General features: G+C 39.2%; 1 protein-coding gene across 1 annotated transcript; it reads right to left on the bottom strand.

The window, feature by feature from the left end:
• Positions 1-253: 253 nt before the first annotated feature.
• Positions 254-20,311, bottom strand: LOC136944503 (contactin-4). Its single transcript, XM_067238301.1, has 22 exons — positions 20,251-20,311; positions 18,127-18,253; positions 16,679-16,854; positions 15,623-15,718; positions 12,615-12,818; positions 11,927-12,029; positions 11,555-11,739; positions 10,800-10,942; positions 10,262-10,391; positions 9,807-9,957; positions 7,833-7,960; positions 6,601-6,773; positions 6,054-6,171; positions 5,281-5,439; positions 4,880-5,029; positions 4,041-4,111; positions 3,431-3,665; positions 3,213-3,328; positions 2,489-2,669; positions 1,893-2,005; positions 960-1,131; positions 254-799 (listed from the first exon to the last, which is right to left on the bottom strand). Exons 1-22 carry the CDS (start codon positions 20,309-20,311, stop codon positions 711-713), a joined length of 3,081 nt encoding a protein of 1,026 aa, XP_067094402.1. The 3' UTR covers positions 254-710.
• Between the last annotated feature and the right edge of the window lie 3,201 nt (positions 20,312-23,512).

Genomic DNA, 23,512 nt, shown 5'->3' with positions numbered 1-23,512 from the left:
CCTCACAAAACAGAACGTCACGAGGCACGAATAGGTGAGGTTAGAATCATACTGCATTCTTTTAAATGTATTCTTAATATTGCAAAGATAATAAATGTTAAAAGAAGATCTGAAGATAGTTCATATGACGGTTGCAAAGTGGGTTCCTTCTGTACTTTGACATGTATGGGTAATGTTTAATGATTAGAAATTATGACTGATTACATTCTAGGAGGGGAGTGTGAAAATCTAAATTTTGCCACTGTCTCGTCATTTTAGGAGCTTTTTGTACAATGCTACTGTATGCAGTTACTGACATGAATGTTTCTTTTTGCACTATACAATCACATATGACAGACTAGATTCATTGTTTGACATTTAAGTTACAAATGAAGAACACTGCTGTTGTAGGTTAGTGTGACCGTTCAGGCTTTAAGAGACTTTATGTTTTTAATTGTTTGCATTCAATATTGCTGTTAACATTCTGCATATGAAAAACCTTCCCATTTTGCATCATACGTATAGATTAAAATGCTTGACAGGTTATACAATTAAAGTATTCTACATTGTAAGGCAACCCAGGTTTATTTAATAATTTCACAACCTGTTGATGACATGTTCTTAAGATGTGAAAACATTGCATGAATCAAAAATCTATAAAAGTATTAACTTATTCCGGATCTTAATGAGCATTTGCAGTAAATACCTACAGTACAGTTATTGAAGGCATTTTATAGAGTAAATATAAACAACAAGTACATGAAACATAACTGCACCAGTCGTTTTGGATCCTGGCAGAAATTACCTTTAGAGTTCAGACCTGTGAGACAGGAAAATAAAGATATCAATGAATTGGCATAACATTGGCAAAACATACTTTTCAAACACACAGAAGTCATTAAACCTTTGTCTATACCAAACATTTGCAATGAAAAAAGGAAAAATAATAAACAGTGTGGAATATGAAAGTGAAGTCTTACTAGACATCTTTGGTATCCTGATTGGGCCACTGCTGTTGCCATCCCCTCCATCACTTGACGTCTTGATCTCGATAAGATAGATCCCCTCTCCAGAGGGGATCTGCAGCTCCACACTGGTCCTGTTGGTCTCTACCACACTGGTTCTTCCATGCCAGTTATGACGGTACACAACCTGGTTTGGGGTCACAATGGGAACACTTTCTAAGGATCAATTTCTCATTTCATAATAATTCCACTAAGCAAAAACAACTTGAAAATCCCTTTTGATAATAGTAAAATACAATTGAAAAATGCATAGTACTATTGATTTTCTGTAGTTAGATTTGTACAAGGACTGTTATAAATGTTAAATGATAGTGTACTAATGTAATGCTAATGCTAGTTTGGTAGTATGTGGTTGTCTGTGGCACTGCATGGCCTCTGAATGTGAGACTTCACAGACATCATGCTGCTGCTCTATCTATAGAATCATACATCCGTCCTCTTTACAAAACATCCTTCCAGTAGATCAAAAGTATTTTTTTGGACATACGGTACCATAAACCATACAGTGAGATAATGCACCTATCAATATAGATCAATGGTAAAAAAATAAGAAAAAGGATTTGCATGTCCATTATAACTGTATATTTTCAAGCAGACTTGTTTGCTATATGACATATCAGAAATGTAGCAAAGAGAGAAAAAACGACTTTGTTTGTACTGACATACAAACAGCAGTACAACAAATCACAAGAGTCTAACACATATGTCTCTTATCACTAGAAACAGATCGATTAATTTTGAAGGGTCAGACATTTCCAATCTAAAACGGGACACTGGAGGTTTGAGGGGATATTTCAACTGGTATGGAAGACCCATTTATTGAGCTGATAGCTTCAAAGGCTAAATTTGTTTCTGAAGTTTCATATTTTGTTACGCTGACAAACTCACCTTGTATCCTGTCACTGCTGATTCATTTTCCATTGCCTTGACATGCTCCCAATTTAGAAAGATCTTGGAGTTGGTCAAGTTCCACTCAATGTTCCCTGGAGGCTGGCTTGGTGCTGAAAAACATACATTATTTTGCTATTTGATTATCACAAATCCATCAGAATTCATTTAGTCAACATTTGCAGTTACAGCTGAATCACAGGGTCTTTAAAATCCCCTCTCCTCTGACAAGAATGTGAAGGTCTGACTGATATCAGGCAAATGCAATAGAGACTCAACCAATACTATGGAAATAAGGGTTCTGTGTCAAGACTCCATATGATTTGGGGTAAGATGAAACCTTGCAATATTTATTCTGTAAGAACAAGTCATTGTATACCACACAATTGGATTGAATACAAACTTATAGTCTTGGATTTAGTCTTGAAAGCTGCTATCACAGACTTGATATTGCACAAACCTTGCTCTGTATCACATGATCTCTGCCAGACAAACACTCAACAGCCGTTGCTCGAATGAATATTCTAGTCCCTCTTGAGAAACAAGAATAGCAAGGGAGGAAAATGTGTAAATTGGTGTCTGAAGGTTGTACTCACGTGGCTTCTTGGTGGTGACGTTGACAGCAAGACTTGAGGGTCCTACTCCTGCACTGTTCTGGGCCCTGACTGAGATCAGATACATGGTAGTGCCTTTAAGCCCAGAGAGGAGGGCAACAGCTTCAGTGGCCCTTAGTCTGTCTGCATCACTCTCCTGTGTCCCCTCCTCCCAAAAAAGCACCTAGAACAAAGGCATGAAGGCTATTTGAGACCTCCAGCTGCATTGGAGACACTTCCAGCACAGTTGTTGTTGATTTCATTCTAGACCTAAGGACCAGAGATGGGAATGACCTTAAAAATTCACTGTAGAGGTCAGGCAACCTGAGCCTTCTACACAGTCGTTTGGGGGTTAACGACCAAATGTCCTGGATCCACTGGGATTTTAGCATTGAGGAAGGGTGTTTGTTGAGGAGAAAATTGATATATGATGTTCACACTTTTGAGAGTTTTTTTTATAGAACAGCAGTAATGCAGCCAGGGTATTAGGCTCCTTGGGAGACTGGAACAGCTGTGAACAGAATTTTCATTCCCCTGATTAGACTGTAAAAAAAAATCTGATTTTTTATTACAGGCAATTTTTCAGGGTCGGAATTTCGTAGACTTTTGCCGGCTGCCATTATATTCAAATCAACAGCAGCTCCTTGTAGTGTCAATCATTATGAAGTGAAATCATATGAATTTGGTTGTTTTCCATCTAAATGTTGGTGCAATGTTTTTTCTTTACCTCATATCCAATGACCCTGCTACTGCTGGCCCCATTGGGAATTGGTTCCCAGTACACCTCCACTTCAGAGGCAGACAGGGTCCGTGCCCACACTTTGGATGGGGCCTCCGAAGGCTCTGAACACGGAGATATGATATAAAGTTAACATATGAGAAATTCAAACACTCCGATTTCAACAATTGAAGAAAAATTTTGATCTTGACTAGGAGTAGACTAACCGTCTTCAGCAGAATACACTGATATCGTTTGGCTATATGGACCTTCTCCTCTGTTGTTGTAGACCCCAACTTTGACCTCAAACTGAGACAGGGGTGGGATTGTGTCATTCCTGTAGATGTATTTGGAGACGTCGGGTGAAGATCCCACTGTCTGGCTCCAGGTGGTGGTGCCAAGTGGACGAAAAGCCACAACATATCCAAACCCCTCTCCATTCTGTAGCTCCTCTGGTATGGGCTAAGAGAGGGAGAAAATAGTCTGTGGGTTGTGTTTCCATTTTTAACACTTTGCTCGCAATGATAAGGAGTGAAGAAAATGATAATCTTTGCTGTGTCTATCAGGGTGTTAAGATTATAACAATACAACACACTTTTTGTGGTTGTTAGCATAAATATGTCTGACACATGCAAGACCATTTTCTCCACCTTTGCCTTTTCATTTTGATTCAAACACCAACTATTTACGGAGGCAATTAGTGAAGCAAGACAGTTCTGACTTTAATTAAACCCTCTTTAATTGAAGCCGTGTCACCGTGGAGAATTCTATCAAAGTCTTATGCATGTTTAAATGACAGATTGGAAGGAAAACATGTCACAGTGAAGTCCTTCTTACCTCCCAGACTATGACAAGTTCTCCTCGGCTTCCTCCACCTCCACTGACATTAGCTGGTGCGACTTCAGGAACTAGATGGGTAAAAACCCATTCAAAGTGTGAAACACATGGAACATGACATGGTGGAGCATGTACATCCTGGAGGGAATGGAATTCTGAACACAACAGAGCTCTAATTCCAATGTATTTCAAATGAGCATAGCAGAAGAATGACTTTCGGATCAAATTGAATCTAGCTTGACACATGCATGGCCTAGTGTGTAAATTTGTTGCTGCCAGTACAGTATGTCACCTCCACATGTGAGGCACTGCAGGAGCCCTACTCCCTTGTGATTTACTCAGCAAGGCAGAAGCACTCTGCTAACCCACTCAAAATAGACACTTTTAAGTCATGGCCTTGTGGCATGCGGGGGTATTTCACATGGTTCCTGTTGATGCATATATAAATTAATTACAGTAGGGTTCCAGAGTGCTGGTGTTCTCAGCATCGTAAGGTATTATGTGTTTTGCTCTGGTAATTCTAATCTGATACTCATTAGCATAACCAATCACTTAAGATCATCATTCAAATACAATTATTACACTCACTCTCTACTTGAATCTTTATTATATAATTAACCTTTGAAGTGGTGTCAGTTATATTCAACATTTGATATTGTTTTTATCAATTGTAATAATTGATATGGTACTGTATTTATAGCCAGTGGATGAGTGGAAGGTTTTATATTGGTGCCATCCATATGGAGGATTGATCATGCAGATGACACTGATCACAAACTAAAATTACAATTTAATCCACCACACAGGATAAGGAAGGACAGGAGTGTCCTGAACTGTACCTGCTGCTTTAGTTCGAATTTGTTTGGATGGTGAGCTGGGCTCTCCAACACCCATACTGTTGATTGCCACCACCCTGAATTCGTAATCCACCCAGGGGTTTAAATCTATTACTGTTGCATGCAACATCTGTCCAGGCACAGAATCAGGAACTAGGATTAAAAGAATTTAGAATTGAAATACACATTGATTTTCATCCACCAAAAAGGTTGCATTCACATTGCATGACAAATTTCAGCATACATTTGTATACATATTCGCCGTTGTTATACAATTCTCCACATTAACATATAACAATTACTACACATTTATGAAATCAACATTTTATGACTACTGTATTGTATATAAAGTTACGGCACTTCTATTTGAATACATTTCTGACTTTCTGTTAATGCTTTATCACCTGTCTTGACAGCTTGCCAGCCTATAGAGAAGTGGGCCCTGGCTTGTACAGTGTACATTGTGATTGGGCTGTGGTTGTCAGGCCCACACTCCCAGGTGAGTGAGGCAGTGGTGTCAGTAATCTCACCCACACGCAGGCCTAGTGGGGCACCAGGGGGCCCTGAAAGACCAAGAAGAAAAGGACATGCACTTTCATCAGCTCTATTGTATAAACCGAATAAAAGCGTATAATGTTACATGCAATGCAGGCGCTTTTCACAGTTATTTCCCAGCAGCATATCTTAGAATGAGTGAATAAAGAATATGAAATAAGAAGTGTATTACAATGGGTTTAATAGAAATATAAAATAGAAAATGTTTAGATAAAAATATTTGTGTTCCGTGTAAATATTTTGTGTTACAGTAGTGAATGACACCTTCTGAGAATTATTTAGCAACACGGATAGCTCAGTGCCAGCGGAATGTCAATTTCAATTTTTGGAGCAGGCCGCTACTTTTCAGCCAAGCTATGTTACAGCAATCCTGATCCTGCCAATCGCCTTTGGCGAGGGGGGCCTTCCTCTTTGGCGTATTTTGTGAAACCACTGTCAATCAAACTCGAGCTGGAGGAAATCATGGATGCTCTTACAAGAATTAAGGGGTCTGTTTCTCAAATTTGAATTTCTTTTGTAATGACTGAACAAAAAATATGAACAGAGACAGATAAAGAGTAAGGTTTTCAAATATTTCTTCAGGTAAAGGGCTAGAGCTGGCTTGTAAGGTTGAGACGTGTACCTCTCACAATCAAGTCTGCTGCTGCTGAGACACTGTCTACCACAGTGTGGACCATGCACACATACTTCCCAGAGTGCTTCAGCTGAATGTTCCTCACCATCAGGTCACCTGCTGTAACCTGCATAGAAAGAAAATAACTTTTCTATGCAGCAAGTAGTCGATACGCACTACTTCAAAATAATGGTAGGAGTTAAAGAACAAAGTCTACAGTACAGTTGAGAGACAGGACCAGACAGTAATTCGGAGCTGATGTCAAACACCATTTTTTTTTAAACACATCAAGGAGCTTTTACAATAATGCTCTCTCACTGAAATGTCAGTCTTACAGAAGTAACTTTTTGTGAGTTTTGTGTGCTCAAGAAACTCCTGGAATAAATACTGTAATTAGACAGATTTGTACATTTTATTCACCAGGCTTCTGGGTGATTTACTCTCTGTGCTCCGGATCCACCTCCATGGCAAAATTTTCTGACATGTTTGAAAAATGTTTACATTCTTTGTGAGAGGTTTGTGAACAAAAATCCAATACTGTACTGCAACTACATACCCCTCCAATCATCTCAAAGTAGTCCTGTCTGTTGAAATCGACGAGTTTGCCATTGAAGAACCACTTGAAGGTAGGTTCCAGTGAGGAGTCCATGGACACTTCGCACGGCAGAACAATGCTCTCACCCACGGTGGCGTCCAAACTCAGGGGTGGAACAGTGATCTTGGTTGGCTCTGTTACAGAACACAGGGGTGGAACAGTGATCTTGGTTGGCTCTGTTACAGAACACAGGGGTGGAACAGTGATCTTGGTTGGCTCTGTTACAGAACACAGGGTTGGAACAGTGATCTTGGTTAGCTCTGTTACAGAACACAGGGGTGGAACAGTGATCTTGGTTGGCTCTGTTACAGAACACAGGGGTGGAACAGTGATCTTGGTTGGCTCTGTTACAGAACACAGGGGTGGAACAGTGATCTTGGTTGGCTCTGTTACAGAACACAGGGGTGGAACAGTGATCTTGGTTGGCTCTGTTACAGAACACAGGGGTGGAACAGTGATCTTAGTTGGCTCTGTTACAGAACACAGGGGTGGAGCAGAGATCTTGGTTGGCTCTGTTACAGAACACAGGGGTGGAACAGAGATCTTTGTTGGTTCTGTTACAGAATTCTGGGGTGGAACAGTGATCTTGGTTGGCTCTGTTACAGAACACAGGAAGACACTGTGCACAGGATTGTTGGAGGAGTTTTTCTGTTAATGTATGGAAGCAAAGATATAATGTAGTCCTGAAAAATAAAACAAAATTAAACATTTTCAAAGAAGAAACTTTCTTGATGTGATTAATTGACATGTAAAGTCTTTAAAAAAATAAATAGAAAATGGTTGTTGAGGAATTGAGACTCAATAATTAAACAGACAGTACTACAATTACTATGTCAAATTAGAAAGAAAGAAAAAACTCTCTTAACACTTGGTTATTAAAACTGAGCCAGATTGTGAAAATGCAACAGTAGCATATTCTTAAATTAACATGCAATGACTTACTCAGGAAGTAAAGACAATTCTTAAGCCAGTCCTATACATGTAGATGCCAAGGATTTGTTTCACTCTGCTGTGTGAAGAATAACTCACAGCTGACAAAACCATGGATGAGTTATGCCTCTGTCAAATCAGCAGGAACATAAAACAACTATATATTTCATTATCAATTTCATGCTTGGGTTGTTTTTTCCCCCGAAAACACAGCTTTAAACCATCTGTTTAACAGGTAATGAAATCTGTGGCTGGGAAAGTACCTTTCACCACCAGTGTGCCAGTACTGCTTGACATGCCAAAGGGGTTTCTAGCGACACATGTATACCTCCCTCCATCAGATTTGCTTATGTTAGAGATTCGTAGAGTGCCATCTTCCATAATGGTTCGTCTAGGAAAGAAATAACAGAAAACTACTGTTATCATATGGATTTAATATAAATGACAGGGATTCCTTATAATAAATACTCATGCCTCACTGTTAAACATTTGATGAATCCTAATAAGTGTTGAAGTACCTGAACAGGTATGACCTCATTATATATATATTTATGTAATTATGTTTTTGTCATATCAAATAGCAACTGGCTTTGCCAGGAAACTGAATTCCACATTTTGGAACAGAGCAATTATCTTAGTTCAAGCAGAACAGATTTGCTGTAGGGTTGGTGTGATATTAAAAGCACAAAAGATTGAATGTGTATATTAATAGGATACACAGCGGGATACTAAGACCAATGAGGATGGCAAGAGAGGAAGAGTGATACATCGTAAAGAGATGATTCCATTCAAATGAAATCTCTACCTACAGCCTCATCATTGTACAATGTGTGGGAGATGTTATCAACACAATAAAAGCCATTTCCAAAATGTAATGAAAGAAGATATGAATATAGAACCACCAGACTTGAAACACGCTGTCAGGACTGAGTGAAGAACCAAGGAATGTGGAGGCACAATAGTAGGGAGGCACGTGACTAAGATACTAAGTAGAGAAGACAGCTCTTTGTTATTATTTTATTGTCAACACTATTGATTTGCAGCATTTCCCTGTTAGGTCTGCCAGTGGGTTCTGTTGGGTGAATCCGCCAGTGGAAGTTTGTAAACAGGCTGAATTAGAAAGGGCCTTGTATTTTTATGAAAAAGTAACATATTGAAAATCTTCACACCGAATGTTTGAGGGAATTTCTAAATGTTGGAGGCCAAGGTACACGCAAATAAAAGCACATTCATAAAGTATGTTAACAACATGACCTTCTGATGTGGTAAACCAAACAAAAAAATCTAACAGTTCCAATATAGCTGCTAATAATAAATACATTCACTTTGCTTGAGCTCATACCCAGGGACCAAGTCTGACATCAGTGCTGTGTGCAGATTTATTGACAAATGATCAAACACTGAGTGATGGAAGCACGTTGAGAACATGACTTGAAGGGGCAATGAGCTGAAAAACAAATACAAACATAAAGAACTATCTGCTTTGCGAACAAAGTCTGTTCCATGGCATGCGTTTCTTTTCTCGTCATGAGCACTGCCTGTGTAATCACTTCTTTCTCCTTCTCCTAGTGACCGTAGTGTGAAACATGATAACTAATCAATTGCACCGCTTACATGTTGAGGTAGGTCCAGTGAGTTACAGAAAGACTATGAACATGTGGCAGCATGTATTGATGTGAACTAAAGCCCTAAAACACATATCTCCCCAAGATTTCTGTTTACACTTCATGTCACAGAATTATTTAACCAAATTCCTAGATGCAAAATTAAAACAACATATGGCACAGTGTTAGAGAAATATTGTACATTAATAAACACGTTCCCAGCTTCTCTCTCCATCCTCCACACGTCCTCTCCCCAGTCATTTATCAAAGTCAAACTTGCTATTCTGACGCCTATGTATGTAAAAACTTGTACAGAGCTAAAAATTCTGGACAATGGCAGGCGAGGGGATCAAATTATGCTATTAGAGCTATGTTGCTCTCTCACTCTTTGTCCTTCTACTGATTTATCTCTATCTCTCTTTTCTTCTCTTATACACAGATAGAGCAATGGTAGAACCGAAAGGCCTACAAAAACACTTACACCAAAAAATTGCAACCTTCCCATGACATCTAAAGTCCCCGTGAGTAGAGATATAAATAATGATGAGCCCAGGAGAGTAACTTGGCCACAGGAGGAGGCCCCTTTAACATGTACTATCAATGGCATGAGCAGTGATGCGTAACACACTGTACCTCTTGCTGTCCTTCAGGAACTCGCCTCCTCTCCGCCAGGAGATGGCCGCCCTGGGGGACGCATGAGGATGACACTCAATGATCACCTCGCCCCCTCTCCGGATCAGCAGGGACTTCTTCACAGGACTCTTGGAGAAGTCCGGTGGAGAGGCTGACAAACAAACCTTGGCTAAGTCATTTGGTCCCAAACAGGAAGTGACATCAGCTCTCAGCCAAATGATCTAACACATTGTCAGTATTTTTATATTTTTATAAATACCTTTCTTAACAAGGTGGTCATGTAACATGTATAGCTCAATGTGTGCTCAATGTGCTTTCTTCTTGCTTCTACAGACTACATTTCTGGACTTTCGTTCCTATTACAGTTATCTGAAGTTTTATGTCTTGGCCTCTTCTATGCCTTGACCTATGGCTTCATCTTTTGTAAAGAAGAGAAAACAAACACAAATGCTTACCTACAACCTTCAGCTCAGCACTAGCATAAATGACCCCGTGGTCATTCTCTGCCAGACACTGATACATTCCAGAGTCTGTGAGGCTGATCCTGGATATGGACAATCTTCCTTCTTCTATAAGTATTCTGCCCTAGTGACAAAATCATACATGATGTGACAAATGAGTGATAAAGCTATAAAGTAGCTTTTCCGGCTGCAATTTGAAACCTAGGAGAATCCATTTCAAAACTAATGTAGGAGAAGCTTTCACTTGTTCATTTTTTTTGCCGTACATTTACCCAAACAAAAATCCATCTGTCAGTGTATGCCTAAGTAAAATGGATATCATCTTTCTGATGATTATAACCTTTCCAGGAAAGATTGTTTGGGGTAGCCTTTTTTACGAATAATAAATGGATTAGTGTTTGATCTTGTGTCTTTGATCTGATATCAAAAAGGGTCTTGAGATGTGTACAACTGTTTTTTATAAGCAATGTCCCACAATGTATAATATACCCCATTTTAAATCTTACAGTAATACAATGTCAGTCCCTCTCACCTCTGTTGCAAGGGCACTCCCATTCTTCAGCCATCTGTACTTAGGTTTTGGTTTTCCACTGGCCCTGCACTCCCACAGTAGATTAGCCTCTATGGCCATATGAGCATCTCTCAATGTTTGCATCCAGTGTAGATGGTCAACATCTGGGGAGTTAAAAACATGGATATTTGTTGAAAAAATTGGAAACACTTTGTTTATACAGATTGTGTCCACAAAATTGTCTTGGCTTACATCGGTTTGGCCTAAATGTTACTAGAGCACGAGGGAGCTAAATGTGGATGCATGGAAATAGTCTTATTCTACTTCCATCACAAACTAATAGCAGCATTCAAAATGACATGGGATATCTTATCAATTTAATAATAACATAACAAATAGATACGATAATACTTTCAAATAGCCCTTTTTTTGCCTAAGACATGACTTCAAATTCAATGTTATATAACATTGAATTGACTCATGGATTCCGCGGAAGCAACTGTCCGATGCGCACGCCTCCGAATCTTCCATTATCAGGTGATATTGTACACCTCGTCGGGCATCATCCCTTACATATAACATCAGCTTTGTGATCATTTATAAGCATTTTATGAAAATTGTGTGAAATGTAAACGGAATGGCAGAATCTTTGAGTTAAAAAACAAGTTTTACTATATGCACTAAGGTTTTCTTGCAGTCAATATAAAGAGTCGCCCCAAATAAAACCAAAAGAAGAAGATGGAATATCAGTATTTTAGTAAAGGTGAAGACCTTACTTTGGAACACAAGCTGTCCTTTGGCAACACTTCTTCCTCTAGAGTTCTCTGCTGTGCACTCGTATAGACCAGCATCCTCTGGGCGGAAATATGGAATTTCCAGAACCCCGTTGGAATGGTTAATTTTGATCTTGCCGGGGAGGGGATTCCCATCGGCTCTCCTCCATGTAATGGAAGGCACTGGGCTGCGCAGGAAGGACACGGGCGGTCACATAGACCACATGCTCTCACTGATTCTTATTAAGACATTGGTTGTCAGACTGCTCTGAGGCATGGGGGATGCCTGGCCAATTTACTGACAGTTCACAGATCGCATACATTATATTCCGTTATGCAGAGAGCACAAAGTTAAGTTACCAAGCCAAAACTTACTTTCCTAAGGCAAAGCATTCCAGTTTTACTGACGACCCTTTGGTAACATGTAGAGTTTCTGGGAACTGAACCTCAATTTTTGGTTCATACTCTCCCATAATAGCTGCAAAAGGAGATACATATGTAAATCACAAGACAGGGATTTGTATTGTCATATAAATCATGTAAATGCAAGAGCTCTGGCAAAATGCTGGTACAAAGTGTAACTATCCTGCATGATGATGTAGCTTACAACGTCACTTAGTTAAGAGGTTCAGTGAGTTTGAATCACATACAGTCTCCGCATCAACTTCAATAGTAAGTAGTACACATACTGTAACGTGGTAAAAAAAAATGTAAGCAAACATCCTGGAGAAAGAAACTGTATACATGTATGTGTGTGCGTGTGTAAGAGTGTGTGAGTGAATATATATATATACTGTGTGTGTGTGCTTGTGTGTTCATGGCATTGTGTGAGTACACTTAGCAATTGTGGCTATGCAAATATATTCCTTCATGCGGAGAGAGAGGGCTTTTCAGACACACAGTGTTGAGATTGTAGACACTGCAGAGCCGGGCTCCTGAGCAGCAGCAAAACAAATAGTGTCACACTCAAGACAACTGATTTATCTCCTTAGCATTCCCTGCCTGCTGCAACAGAAGCTAGTTTAGCACCCGGGGTAAATAAGAAGCAGCCGAGCATGCTCACCATCCAGGCGCAGCACGACGGGGGTTGGCGAGCTGTACACGGTGGAGTTGGTCATCATGTTCCTCACCACACATGTGTAGTTCCCCACGTCGGAGGCCTCCACCTTGGCTATGTACAAGTTCCCTGTACGCTGGGAGACGAAGCGACGAGTGTCCTGCTGCAGGAAGCTGGGCCGTCCGTTGAAAATCCAGGAATATTTGATCTCTGTGAAAGAGAAGAGCAGCAGAAAACTCTGCCAGTGAGTCACAACTATAGTATCATAGATTTCAGCAATGGAGAAAGCAGGAACACTGCATTGGCTTCAGTCTCTACTATAATTTATTATAGTTATAATAAATTTCATTTTGAGGGCATCTGACTAATAATGCCATTCAAATAATACCATATCAAAAATAACAAGCAACACATCTCCCTCCCACTCACATTACAGTTTTTCTCAATTTCTAAAACGCTAAAACCCATTGGCTGAACAAAGTTCTCAGTTGCCTGAATTCATGTAGCTAATTGTGCCTGTCTGTTGTCAATACCTTAAACCATTTCACATGGTAAAACACAATTTGCAGATCTCACTTAGACTGTTCAGCAAAACTCTAAACACATTCTCATTTTTAAAACACATTCTGCACTCTAATGCACATGTCATCCATACTGGTAAACACAAATGGCAATAATCAAATACAAATAGAGAAAACATGTCATTGACTAAACACAACCACTCAAAATTGATTTCACTTGTTTCAAATGATGTGACACATCATTTGTGACCAATGTGTGATGCTGTGACCAATATAAGCCAGTTCAGAGAGCAAACAGGTTGTTGAAGGTGGGAAAATATTGCTTGTGATGTTGACCAAGTGCTCTGGCATAACCCAGCCCAAAGACAAGAAGAAGCACATTGATCACATGTTTACTCCTTAGATTTTTGTCCCTTTCAGTATTGCATACTGTAGTACAGTGCATTGTGGGCTGTATACTGCACAATATACAAATTGTATGGCCCTGAACATTGTGCTTTCCATTTGTTACAGTAACAGTACAAGGAGGAGAAAGAACAAAACAATTGCAAAGAGCAAAGCAGAGTAGTAATTTCTGATAAATTTTGAGCTACTATGATATAACGTGGTTTTGTTCATCAAAGGACAATGATTGATAAATATGAAATTAGTTTTGAGATTACGTAAAAATGTATAGTTCTCCCTGAGAACTATATGTTTTGAACAATGTGTTTTCTATTTTTTGGTGTATTGTTTACTGACTGCTTGATAGTGTATATCAATTGTATTTGATCACTTTGTTTATGATTTGAGAGCAATGTTTGATTTTGAGCACAGTTAAATCTGTTTTGAGGCAAAAGTTTCATTTTGCAAGCAGATTCTGAGGTTTTGTAAATAGTGCTTGAAGATGAGGTTTTGTGTTTACAGTTTTGAGAAAATGGGTGACTGTTTCAAGAAATGTGTTTTAGCAATTGTGAAAAACTGTAAAAGGGGTCAATGCAAGAAGGTTTTGCTGATGACATTGGAGTACAGTGGAGTAATTTATGACTTGAAAAACCTTTTGTCCAGATTATTGTGACAACGCTTTACTCCTAATGAAAAAGAGAGCGGGAGAGCGAGAGAGAGAGAGAGAGAGAGAGAGAGAGAGAGCAAGAGAGAGAGAGAGGGAAAGACAGAGAGAGAAAGGGAGAGAGGTATGTCTAAAGACATCAATGTCAAATTAAGATCTACTTATTAAAGGGGCAGGCCGAGGGAGGGAAGGAGAGGCTAGAGTATTACCCTCTGTGATCAGGAACACATTACATCCTGCAGTCAGCCTTTTGACTAGGTAGTCAGTTAAAAAGTCCCACTTGCTTCCTTTAGGGAAACAGTGAATAAAAATCATTATAGTGAAAGTCAGGGCAGACACTGACAGACCTTTCATGATTAGGGACTATTACTGAGTGGTTCTGCTTGAGGGTAGCGGTCTCACAGCAACAGAGGACAAGTAGGCACAGAATTTAACACTGGACACTGAATTTTGGAGCACCTACCTATTGATTTCTTAAAGTGGCCTCCCATATCAGGTCTTCAAAGAAACTACACAGTATTTTACTTTTTCTTTAGGCATAATCAACTACCAATGTTATTAGACATCAGAAAAACTGAGCTGAGTAATGTCTAACCCCCCCACCCCCAAAAAACTATCTAAGTCCAATGGATTTTCTTTGAACTATACCTTGAGAAAGCTGTATTGTGTAACCAAACTCTCATCAAATGAGTCACGTCTATTTGGAAAAAAAAGTTAAATAAAGACTTGGAGGCATTTGGGGGGAAAGTGGGCAAAAGTGTGCAGTTTGAATCCCTTGTGGACATTGATTCCGTTAGAAACAGTGAGTGGAGAAATGGTAGTGCGCTGGCGTGAAATTGTGCTGGTGGCGCAGAGTGGCTGCAGGAGTATGGGGCACTTTGAGGGTCTGCTAATCAGCTGCACACAGACGCACGCAGACTCACAGCTGTGCCATGGGATAAACGCCCTCCATCCCCCCCCAGCCCCACCAGGCACCAGGAGCCTTTATTACCCACCGATAGGCTGCCCACATAGAGAGGAGAGGAATGTAGAGCACTGAAGGCTTAACAGATGACAGCGTGGTCACAGGTCACATGCAGGGAAAGGTAAGCTTGGAGCCATTAAGAGTGTGGCTATGAACTATGGATGTGAATGAGGAAGGGGGGGGGGGGGTTCAGGTGAGGGGGTAATAGGGAGGGATCCAATAGGCACCATCATAGATGAGTACTGTATCCCACAGGCGGGGGGAGGGAATAAAAGGAGGAGAGAGAACATAATGCGTCAAAGTGTGGGACTAAAGAGTGCTCAGTGGAAGAGGAAGGTATGAAAACAAAGAAACGTACCGCTGTTGTAGAGAGATAACGATTATGAGAGTATAGAACAATAGCTAGAGGGCGATAGCGGAAGCAAGGATGATAGTGAAGCTGCAGACAATGTGAGAAAGGTAAGATACTTTTGCAGTGTACCTCCATTATGGGGTGGTGGGCCACATAGCAGAACTACAGCTTGCCCATTTCTCACTGAAACTGTATTCCTTGGCTTCCTGCTGAAATTCTGTAGATCTGTGGGGATGTAAAAACAACAGAGAACTTCAAGGTTCCAATAGTTAATCTGACTCTGCTGAAAGGTAAGGTTCAGCAGGGTGCATTTAATTTTGCATGCTATTTTTCCTCAGTTTAAAATGCCAAAACATTAAAGTTCCCCGCTGACAGGACAGACACACGTGAACTGAGAACAGGTGAGCATTGAATGCCGCTCACCGATCAAGGCCACTTCCACTTTCATTAAATGCTGCTGCTGTTCAAACAGCACCAGATATCCATCCCTTTGGAAATACCAAGCAAATCCCAAGAGAGGGCAAGCAAATATCTAATCTAATTGAAAAGCTTAGAACCTTCCGAAGTATATAATCCTATAATATTAAGTGGTCATAAGTGAAGTAAATGCACAATAATAAATAATACAATAAAAAAGAATACTAATTGTAATAGAAATCTCTTGATTTATCAATCCAAAAATGAAGTGGTAACCAATTCAAATTATTTTGCAGTTAAACAGTTCTCTAACAGTCCTCTTTTGTGTGGAAGCCTCTACATATGGGGCTCCATTAACATGACTGAAATTGAGGCACATAGTAATAGAAGCAGAAAATGTGTTACACAGTTTATCTGAATAAGACCCAGCTGGTGTTGATGTTCTCTAGATTATGTGATTTCATCAGTGTACACTGTGTAAGTGCAAAATGATTCTAAGATGCAGAATTACAGTACACTAATCACTAATGCATTATCAAGTCTATTGTAAACCCACTTAATGCCAAGATGGTAATTACCCACACTAACGTCTGTTGCCAAATGAAAACGTGCCTCTGTTAAAAAAAACAAAAACACCTTTGGTTCGAAAAAAAATACATTTTCTTGAACTTCAATCAATTATTCATCAAATCACAGACACAAAAACTCAGTTGCAGTATCCTGCAACATACTTCATCCCGTGAACTGAACTTAAAATGAGCGACTCACATGCAAACTGTACATTGGCCTCCCTGCTGAGGATGGTTCCAAATATGTTTGTAGCTATACACTGGTAAACACCACCATGATGGGCAGCATGAGGGCTAGTGATCAACAAGTTGCCTTCCACCAGTTTATAGTTAGAGTCCCCGTCAGTGTTGATGTCTCTGCCATCAACTCTCCACCTGTTGAGTGATATACAAACCATATATCATTCAGAAAGCATGCAGAAGCATATTAATATTGTACCTCCCCTCTGTTGACACATTCTGAGCCACCTCAAGAAAGTTACGTAAAAGGAATATAGAAATATGTTCTGTTATGTTAGAAATGTGTTGTTGATCTTACATCTGTAAAGTTTTGGATCTCTATTCGTCAGTTTATGTTTGAGTAGTTCTTGACCCAGGTTATACAAAGTAAATATACTGTCACACATGGCATTGTGCCCACTGAGACCTTGGGTCAAGCCTGCCACAACTCTAATGCCTTTGTTCCTCTCATGGGCACTACCAGCTGGATTTCTTGTGTAGACATGTACATTCCAGGCATAACGGGTGACATGACACCCATATTTATATTGACTGAAAGGATAGGGGCCTTTGAACGTGACCAGCCATTCGTCCACAGTAACTTCAGACCCAGGATCAAACTAATTGGGCAATCATTCCACATGCAGGAAACACACATCCCTAAAGACTGCAAGTTTGTCACTCTCGCAAAATGCTGGGCGTATGTCACGGTTATTAAAGCAAACTTTCGTAGAGAATAATGAAAAGTCTTGAGTGACAGGGTTACATGAAATATAGCTCGGCCTTTCTCTTTGTCCCATAAACTACCCACAAATTCCTTTTTGGACTTGTATGCTCCATCTAGATTCAACAGTCCCATGTATGCATACAAATGTGTCTCATTTATATTCTGCAACTTGTCTCCAAACACAAGTTTCCCTTCCAAGTTTGACATCTCAAGTATGATTTTCTCTATGGACCATGGTATGAATATTTCAAATACAGACTAGATGTCTTGAGCGTGTGTGACAGGGTTCTGGGCAAGCCCTACCATACTACCAGCAAAACAATGTTATGAAACCCAATTTCCCTCCCATCCCACAAACTCCCTTATGATAACATTCATTGATGTGCTTGATAAGCTACGTCTGAGTTCCAGACCTACAGTCATTACATTCTGTCTGTGTTTGTGGAAAAAGAAAGAAACAATGCAACTTCTGTACTCTTAACAGTTATTTTGTACGGTAAAAAAAAGATATTTAACAATTACCAACTTGGTCACTTTTGGTTTTATAGGTTCATGTACACCACGTTGATGATATAATGAAATGTATTGCTGAAACATTTTCAAAAGTTAAATGGTCGTTAAGAGCTATGAGAGTCTGAATCGGGTCAAAAAAGACCCTAACATAACAGAAGGGTTAAGGAAGTTTAGAGAGAAGCACTTACTGATATCCTGGAGGTGGGTTTCCCTTGGCTTTACAATTGAGGAACACCAGGTTGTCTTCAGATCTCAAAGGAAAAATAATGTCACTTGGTTCTTGAGTAAAGACAGGGCCATGACGTGTATTTCTTTCTGTAAAAGAGCACAGTCACCTTTTTTTGTACTGCACTGTAGCTCTGTATTTCACAAACAGAATATTTAATTGAAATTGTGTAAAATTTGCATTTCAGGCATTGCACTCTACTATAATCAAGACATTATTTTAAGACTGTATGTGAGGTATTGGGAATTGCACTGCAGTATTATTATGTTTGTACACCATATATCAATCAGCTACAACTGTGATCAAAATGTTTTTTTTGCAATAAATATTTAAGCGATTTAAGCATTTTTGTTTTTAATTCACCACACCTGTTAGCTGAGATGTGGTTACTTTGAGATGTAGCTAGTAAATACAGACTGTTTCTTGATTTGGGTTAGCGAAATACTGTATAACTATGTACTTCTGATCATTGAATTCTGCTTTTCTACATATATTAAAACCATTAAATATGTCTAATGCCACTATGTAGAGTACTGAAGCTTTTCCAATACGTACTTTGTATCCTATACATACTTTGCACACCTAATTCACAACAAACCTGGATAATCAAATACGGATGTTTTCTAACTCTGAACTGAACCAGATGCTTGTTTTGGCATGTCCATAATATGCATGGCAGCACTATCAGGTCTGTTGTTTTAATTCTCTCCTGCCAAAATACCAATACTCCAGAGTAATTACTCAATGTTCCACTAATTACTTATCTGAAATGTAGCATTTCTTCAATGAGAGACCCCTCCTCTCTGTTCCCTGAGCTAATTGCAAACCTTGTTGAGACATGTTGGTCCTCGATGGCTTCAATCGGTTTAATTTTCCCTTTGAAAATCACCTACGTTTTTTTACTCTGAGGATGAAATTCATTTTTAAAGGTCTCTCACCTTGACGAGGACAAAGAGAGACACTCCCTCTCGTATCATCATCATTCTAATGAGAGTGGGAGATCTCTTAGCCTCAGGTGAGGGCCTCCTTTTGCGGCCTCTAAGGGAGTTGCTTCATTTTTTACCCTCATCTCAATGTCCTTTAGATTAAACAAATTAATGAACCTTTTATAGCTGGGCTACTCAGCCTGGGAGATGCAAAGGGCTACAGAGAAGCAGTCAAACCTCCCTCTCAACATACAACATGGCCATATAGGTCCTCCTTATGCTCCACCCAGTAAACTTAAAAGGTGTTTACACATGTAGATGTAATTTTCCTCCACAGAGGAATAGAGCTACAACTAAAGTCAAATTCATTGGTTTATTTTATTAATGTTTTCGCACAGTTATATGCCCTAAAGAAACTGCTGACTTAAGATGAAATACTAAATCAATGGAAATGGAACTGTAAATAACACTACAATGGCCGTCTACTCCATATACTGTATACATTTAAATACATTTGTCTGATGGCTTGTAAACATTGGCCTGACAATAATTTATATATGTCAACTTTAAATTCCAAGTTTAAATGCATAGGCTATAATATCCAAAAGAAACATTGTAACATACAGTAGGCTTAGGATAGTCTTACAGTATAGCACTAGCATTAGGGTCACTAAGGTGTAAAGAATGGATTATATCCTTATTCAGGGTAGATATTATGGACCTGTGTGCTGGTGTGTGAAGTGAATTTGCTTCTCTGTGATAAGAGGAGAGATGATATTTGATGGGGATTGTTTCCCAATGTAAGAATTTGAAAGATTTAGAATGAGCCATGATATTGTGTACATTTGTTGTTTGAAGTGAGATTACAGAACACATAACATTATAAAACGTGTTTTTCTATACCTGTATAGAGAAGTTTGTTGAAGTTTTGCATGTGATGGTGCATGTGATGGCTTCACGGTGATAGAGAGCAACAGATGACTCACATATTGTAGTGCTGCTGGTTACCCTTAGCAGCATGATACCTGTCTTAAAATGGCATAATCCTCTTTGAGGAGAAAATCATAAAACAGACATGCATAAAAGAGAGCTGAACTCTCCTCGAGAGTGTAGTATGCAGATCAGGTGTGGTATCAAAGGCAACTTTGGGGACATCTTACCAGCCAGGCACTCTTTGAGTGACAGAAGGATTAACAGTTCCCATGGCAACAACATCTTCATTTTCCAAGGTCAACCACTTTCTTTTTGCTCATCCAATTTTCTGAGAAGGGAAACTATTTCTTGTGTAAATTTTCAGTTTTTGACTCTAGAAAGAGAGAGAGCTAGAAAGAGAGAGGGAGAGAGAGAAAAAAATACTGGGAGAGAAAGGCAGAGAGTAAGAGAGATTACAAGAAAGAGAGAACAATCATTTGCTGTATATACCAAGCCAGAACAAAATAAATAACAAAACTGGGCTGGAACTTGAACAAAATCAGTGAGACATTAATAATTCATTCACCCAAATAAGCTGAGCTGAGATCCCCAGCCAGAGGGGCAGCTACCAGCTGATCCAGAGGAGCTGATATTTAGTGTACATTCTGCTGCTACAATATCTCCCAGGAGAAAGTCAGGGGAGGAAGAGAGTTAAAAGAGACTCACCGCCTACAGCAGCAACAGATGAGCACAGTCTTGTGCCAAAGGCAATGTTTAGATATAGCTAAAACTATTGGTTCAAGACATTTAACCAGGGAAAACGTGTGATACTTTTGCAAATCTGTTCACTCTTCCCTCCACATATTTCATTGAGCAAGATAACAGAAGACATATGATGGGAGACAGATTTTTTGAAGGGCAGAGGATATAGCAGCATGGTAAGACAAACTGTATGCAATTAACCTGGCACATATAGAGAGAACCAGAGTGAGCAATTCATTTGCTAGTGAGGCATTCAATCCACTTCAAATCAGAACAGACATCCTAACTGCAGTGTGAATCATGGGAGGAAACCATTAGTGCTATGAATTCTAAAAGCTAAGATATCAATAGCTCCATAGAGGTCATGTTGCAGTAATATTTATTCACTGTTACTGTAGGATTCATGAACCTATGAGCATCCTTCACTTTAGTAGAGTTATGTTGAACTCACACAAATAATGTTATCCCTCTCAATTACGTTACCTCTTATTCTCAATGAAAACGTTCTATTCCAAACTAAACAGATCGTAATGTATGCTTTCTCCCAGACAGTCAAAAATGTCCCCACAGGTTTTACTCAATAAATTAAAAAAGATGAAGTTGAAAGAAAACCCCATTAATATCCATTCTTAGGAACATCCTTGTACTTAATTCTTTTTCAGTATAAGTAATATTACTTTGCTGGCATCTGTTTGAAAGTTGAAATACTGTTGAGTACTAATCAAAATGGGAAAATGTAAGGAGATTATTGTACAGATGAAATGAGAGATGGAATGAGATGAGATTTATATATTTTCTATTATCTACTCTGTGGGAAAAAGAATCCTGACCTTCAGCACTTTATCTTCTCAGTCATCTATTGATTTGGTTTCCGTTTTTTAACCTTCTGCCTTTTTGTTTGTCATTCTGCCCATAAAGTGAGGGTTAGAGTCTCTATCAAGTATGGAAGGATAAGTCAATAACAGGACATTTGGTTGATGTTTTCCCTTATGAGACTTACAGGGATGATATATTTGTGTCATGGATGGAAAACTGATGCTGAAACAATATCCATCTAACAATAGATGGAACTCTCTTCTGACCTATTCTAACACCCCTGGGACTGTGACAATTGAAGGGTTTTCTTCAAAATCCACACTCCAGCGGCAGTCATTTGAAATGGTTCAGTATACAATATTTGCCATTTAACAAGGCATTACAATCAAACATATAATTAAAAGTTAAATGATTATAAGTCTTAGTCAGGTTGTGAATAAATCCACAAAGGTTTTGAGGGCACAAGAAATAGTACTTTCAAGACAGATATATTAAATTATTCCTGATCTTAAAATAGACTGTGAGAGCTTCTCACTTTGCGATGACTGTTGCACAATGTTGTGACGTGTTGTGAATGAGATTCAAACAATTAGCTGCACAAACTGCATGCTAGGCACTACAGCAGTGTTTAGAATCAGAATCAGATTTTGGTTTTATTCGCCATGTAAGTTTACACTGAACACTGAATTTACTGTGGCCGGAAGGTGCAAACAATAAACATATAAACATATACGGATCTTCAATCAAAAAGTATTAAAGTAAAAGATTTACCAGAAAATCAACATGCAGTAGGATGTAGGAAGTCCTCCTGACACTTCAGACTTACTGTATTAGAAACAGGGCTCTGAAGTCTATAGGGACACCACAGAAATCATGGAAGGTAGGCTCATCTGAAGTTTTTGTTATAAATGTTCACATTCCAAACATAAGATTAACATTTTTTTTTTTTACAAAAGTGTCATAGGTCATTTTGAACCCTGATCAGATGTACTATGTAACTAATTATTTATCTAATTTGCAAAAGTAGATGTAATACAGTAAAAGTCAAAGTAGTATGTACGTGAGTTGTGGCATTAATTTCACAATACCTATGGCATTAACACTCACTGAAGAATCATGGCTATTTATGGATCCTTAGTAGATTACAGAGACAGGGGAACTATTGCAGTCCATTGCAGAGGTTGTCTTACAAGCCCCTGAAGCCTTAAGTCATTAGTGTCCCTGTTCAGTCAGATGATCGATGCTAATTTATGGTTGCTGCAGTCAGCTGTCCAGTTTTACTCTCAAGCTTATCAACTTAGTTTTGTCTCCCAACTCTACCATGTCCACTCCCTCTGCCATTCAAAATCAGACTTGTGAAGGACTGTTTGCATTTGCCCACAGACAGTACTTTGATTATGCTCAGTTTCAACCCCAGATTCCCGTAAAGTATGGGTGAGATAGCTGGCGCTGTTCCTCTATCAGATAGCACTGCTCTGTTTTAATGATGCATAGGTCCTGGGCATCCTTGGGGACAATGTGTTTCTTGGTCACAGTCCAGAAATTTAAAGTAGTTGCTCATGATCCCCATGATTAATTTATATACCCCAGAAAAAATACAATGGTAATAATTCTTGTGCCCAGCGGACAGTGGTCACAGGTGTTGGAAATACCAAGTGGGATGAAACCGAGCTAATGGTGCCTGGAAGGGAAACGATCTGTCAGGGATAATCCCTAATAACACTGTGGCATAGATAATGCTCTCCCCCCTTTCGATGGTCTATGATATTGAGATAGCTGCAGAGGAATGATTATATGAGTTATGGATATTGACACAAATAAACGTATGCATCTTGACTATTTACTAGTGTAATGTTTATTAGTGATTAACAGCCCACAGTGGAATATCAGAACTAGGAGAACCAGCAGACTTAGTGATCTCTGGTGAACAGT

The sequence above is a fragment of the Osmerus mordax genome, chromosome 1 (genome assembly GCF_038355195.1).
Source record: "Osmerus mordax isolate fOsmMor3 chromosome 1, fOsmMor3.pri, whole genome shotgun sequence".
In the NCBI taxonomy this organism is placed as follows: Eukaryota; Metazoa; Chordata; class Actinopteri; order Osmeriformes; family Osmeridae; genus Osmerus; species Osmerus mordax.
The sequence above is the reverse complement of the archived record's forward strand: the minus strand, read 5'-3'. Positions and strand labels throughout refer to the sequence as shown.

Coding starts and splice junctions, on each gene's coding strand:
- LOC136944503 (XM_067238301.1), bottom strand. CDS start 20,311: ATGAAGATGTTGTTGCCATGGGAACTGTTAATCCTTCTGTCACTCAAA. Junction 16,855..18,126: donor AACCCACCTCCAGGATATCA/GTAAGTGCTTCT, acceptor ATCACTCAACAG/GTGGAGAGTTGATGGCAGAG. Junction 9,958..10,261: donor TGCTGAGCTGAAGGTTGTAG/GTAAGCATTTGT, acceptor TTTGTTTGTCAG/CCTCTCCACCGGACTTCTCC.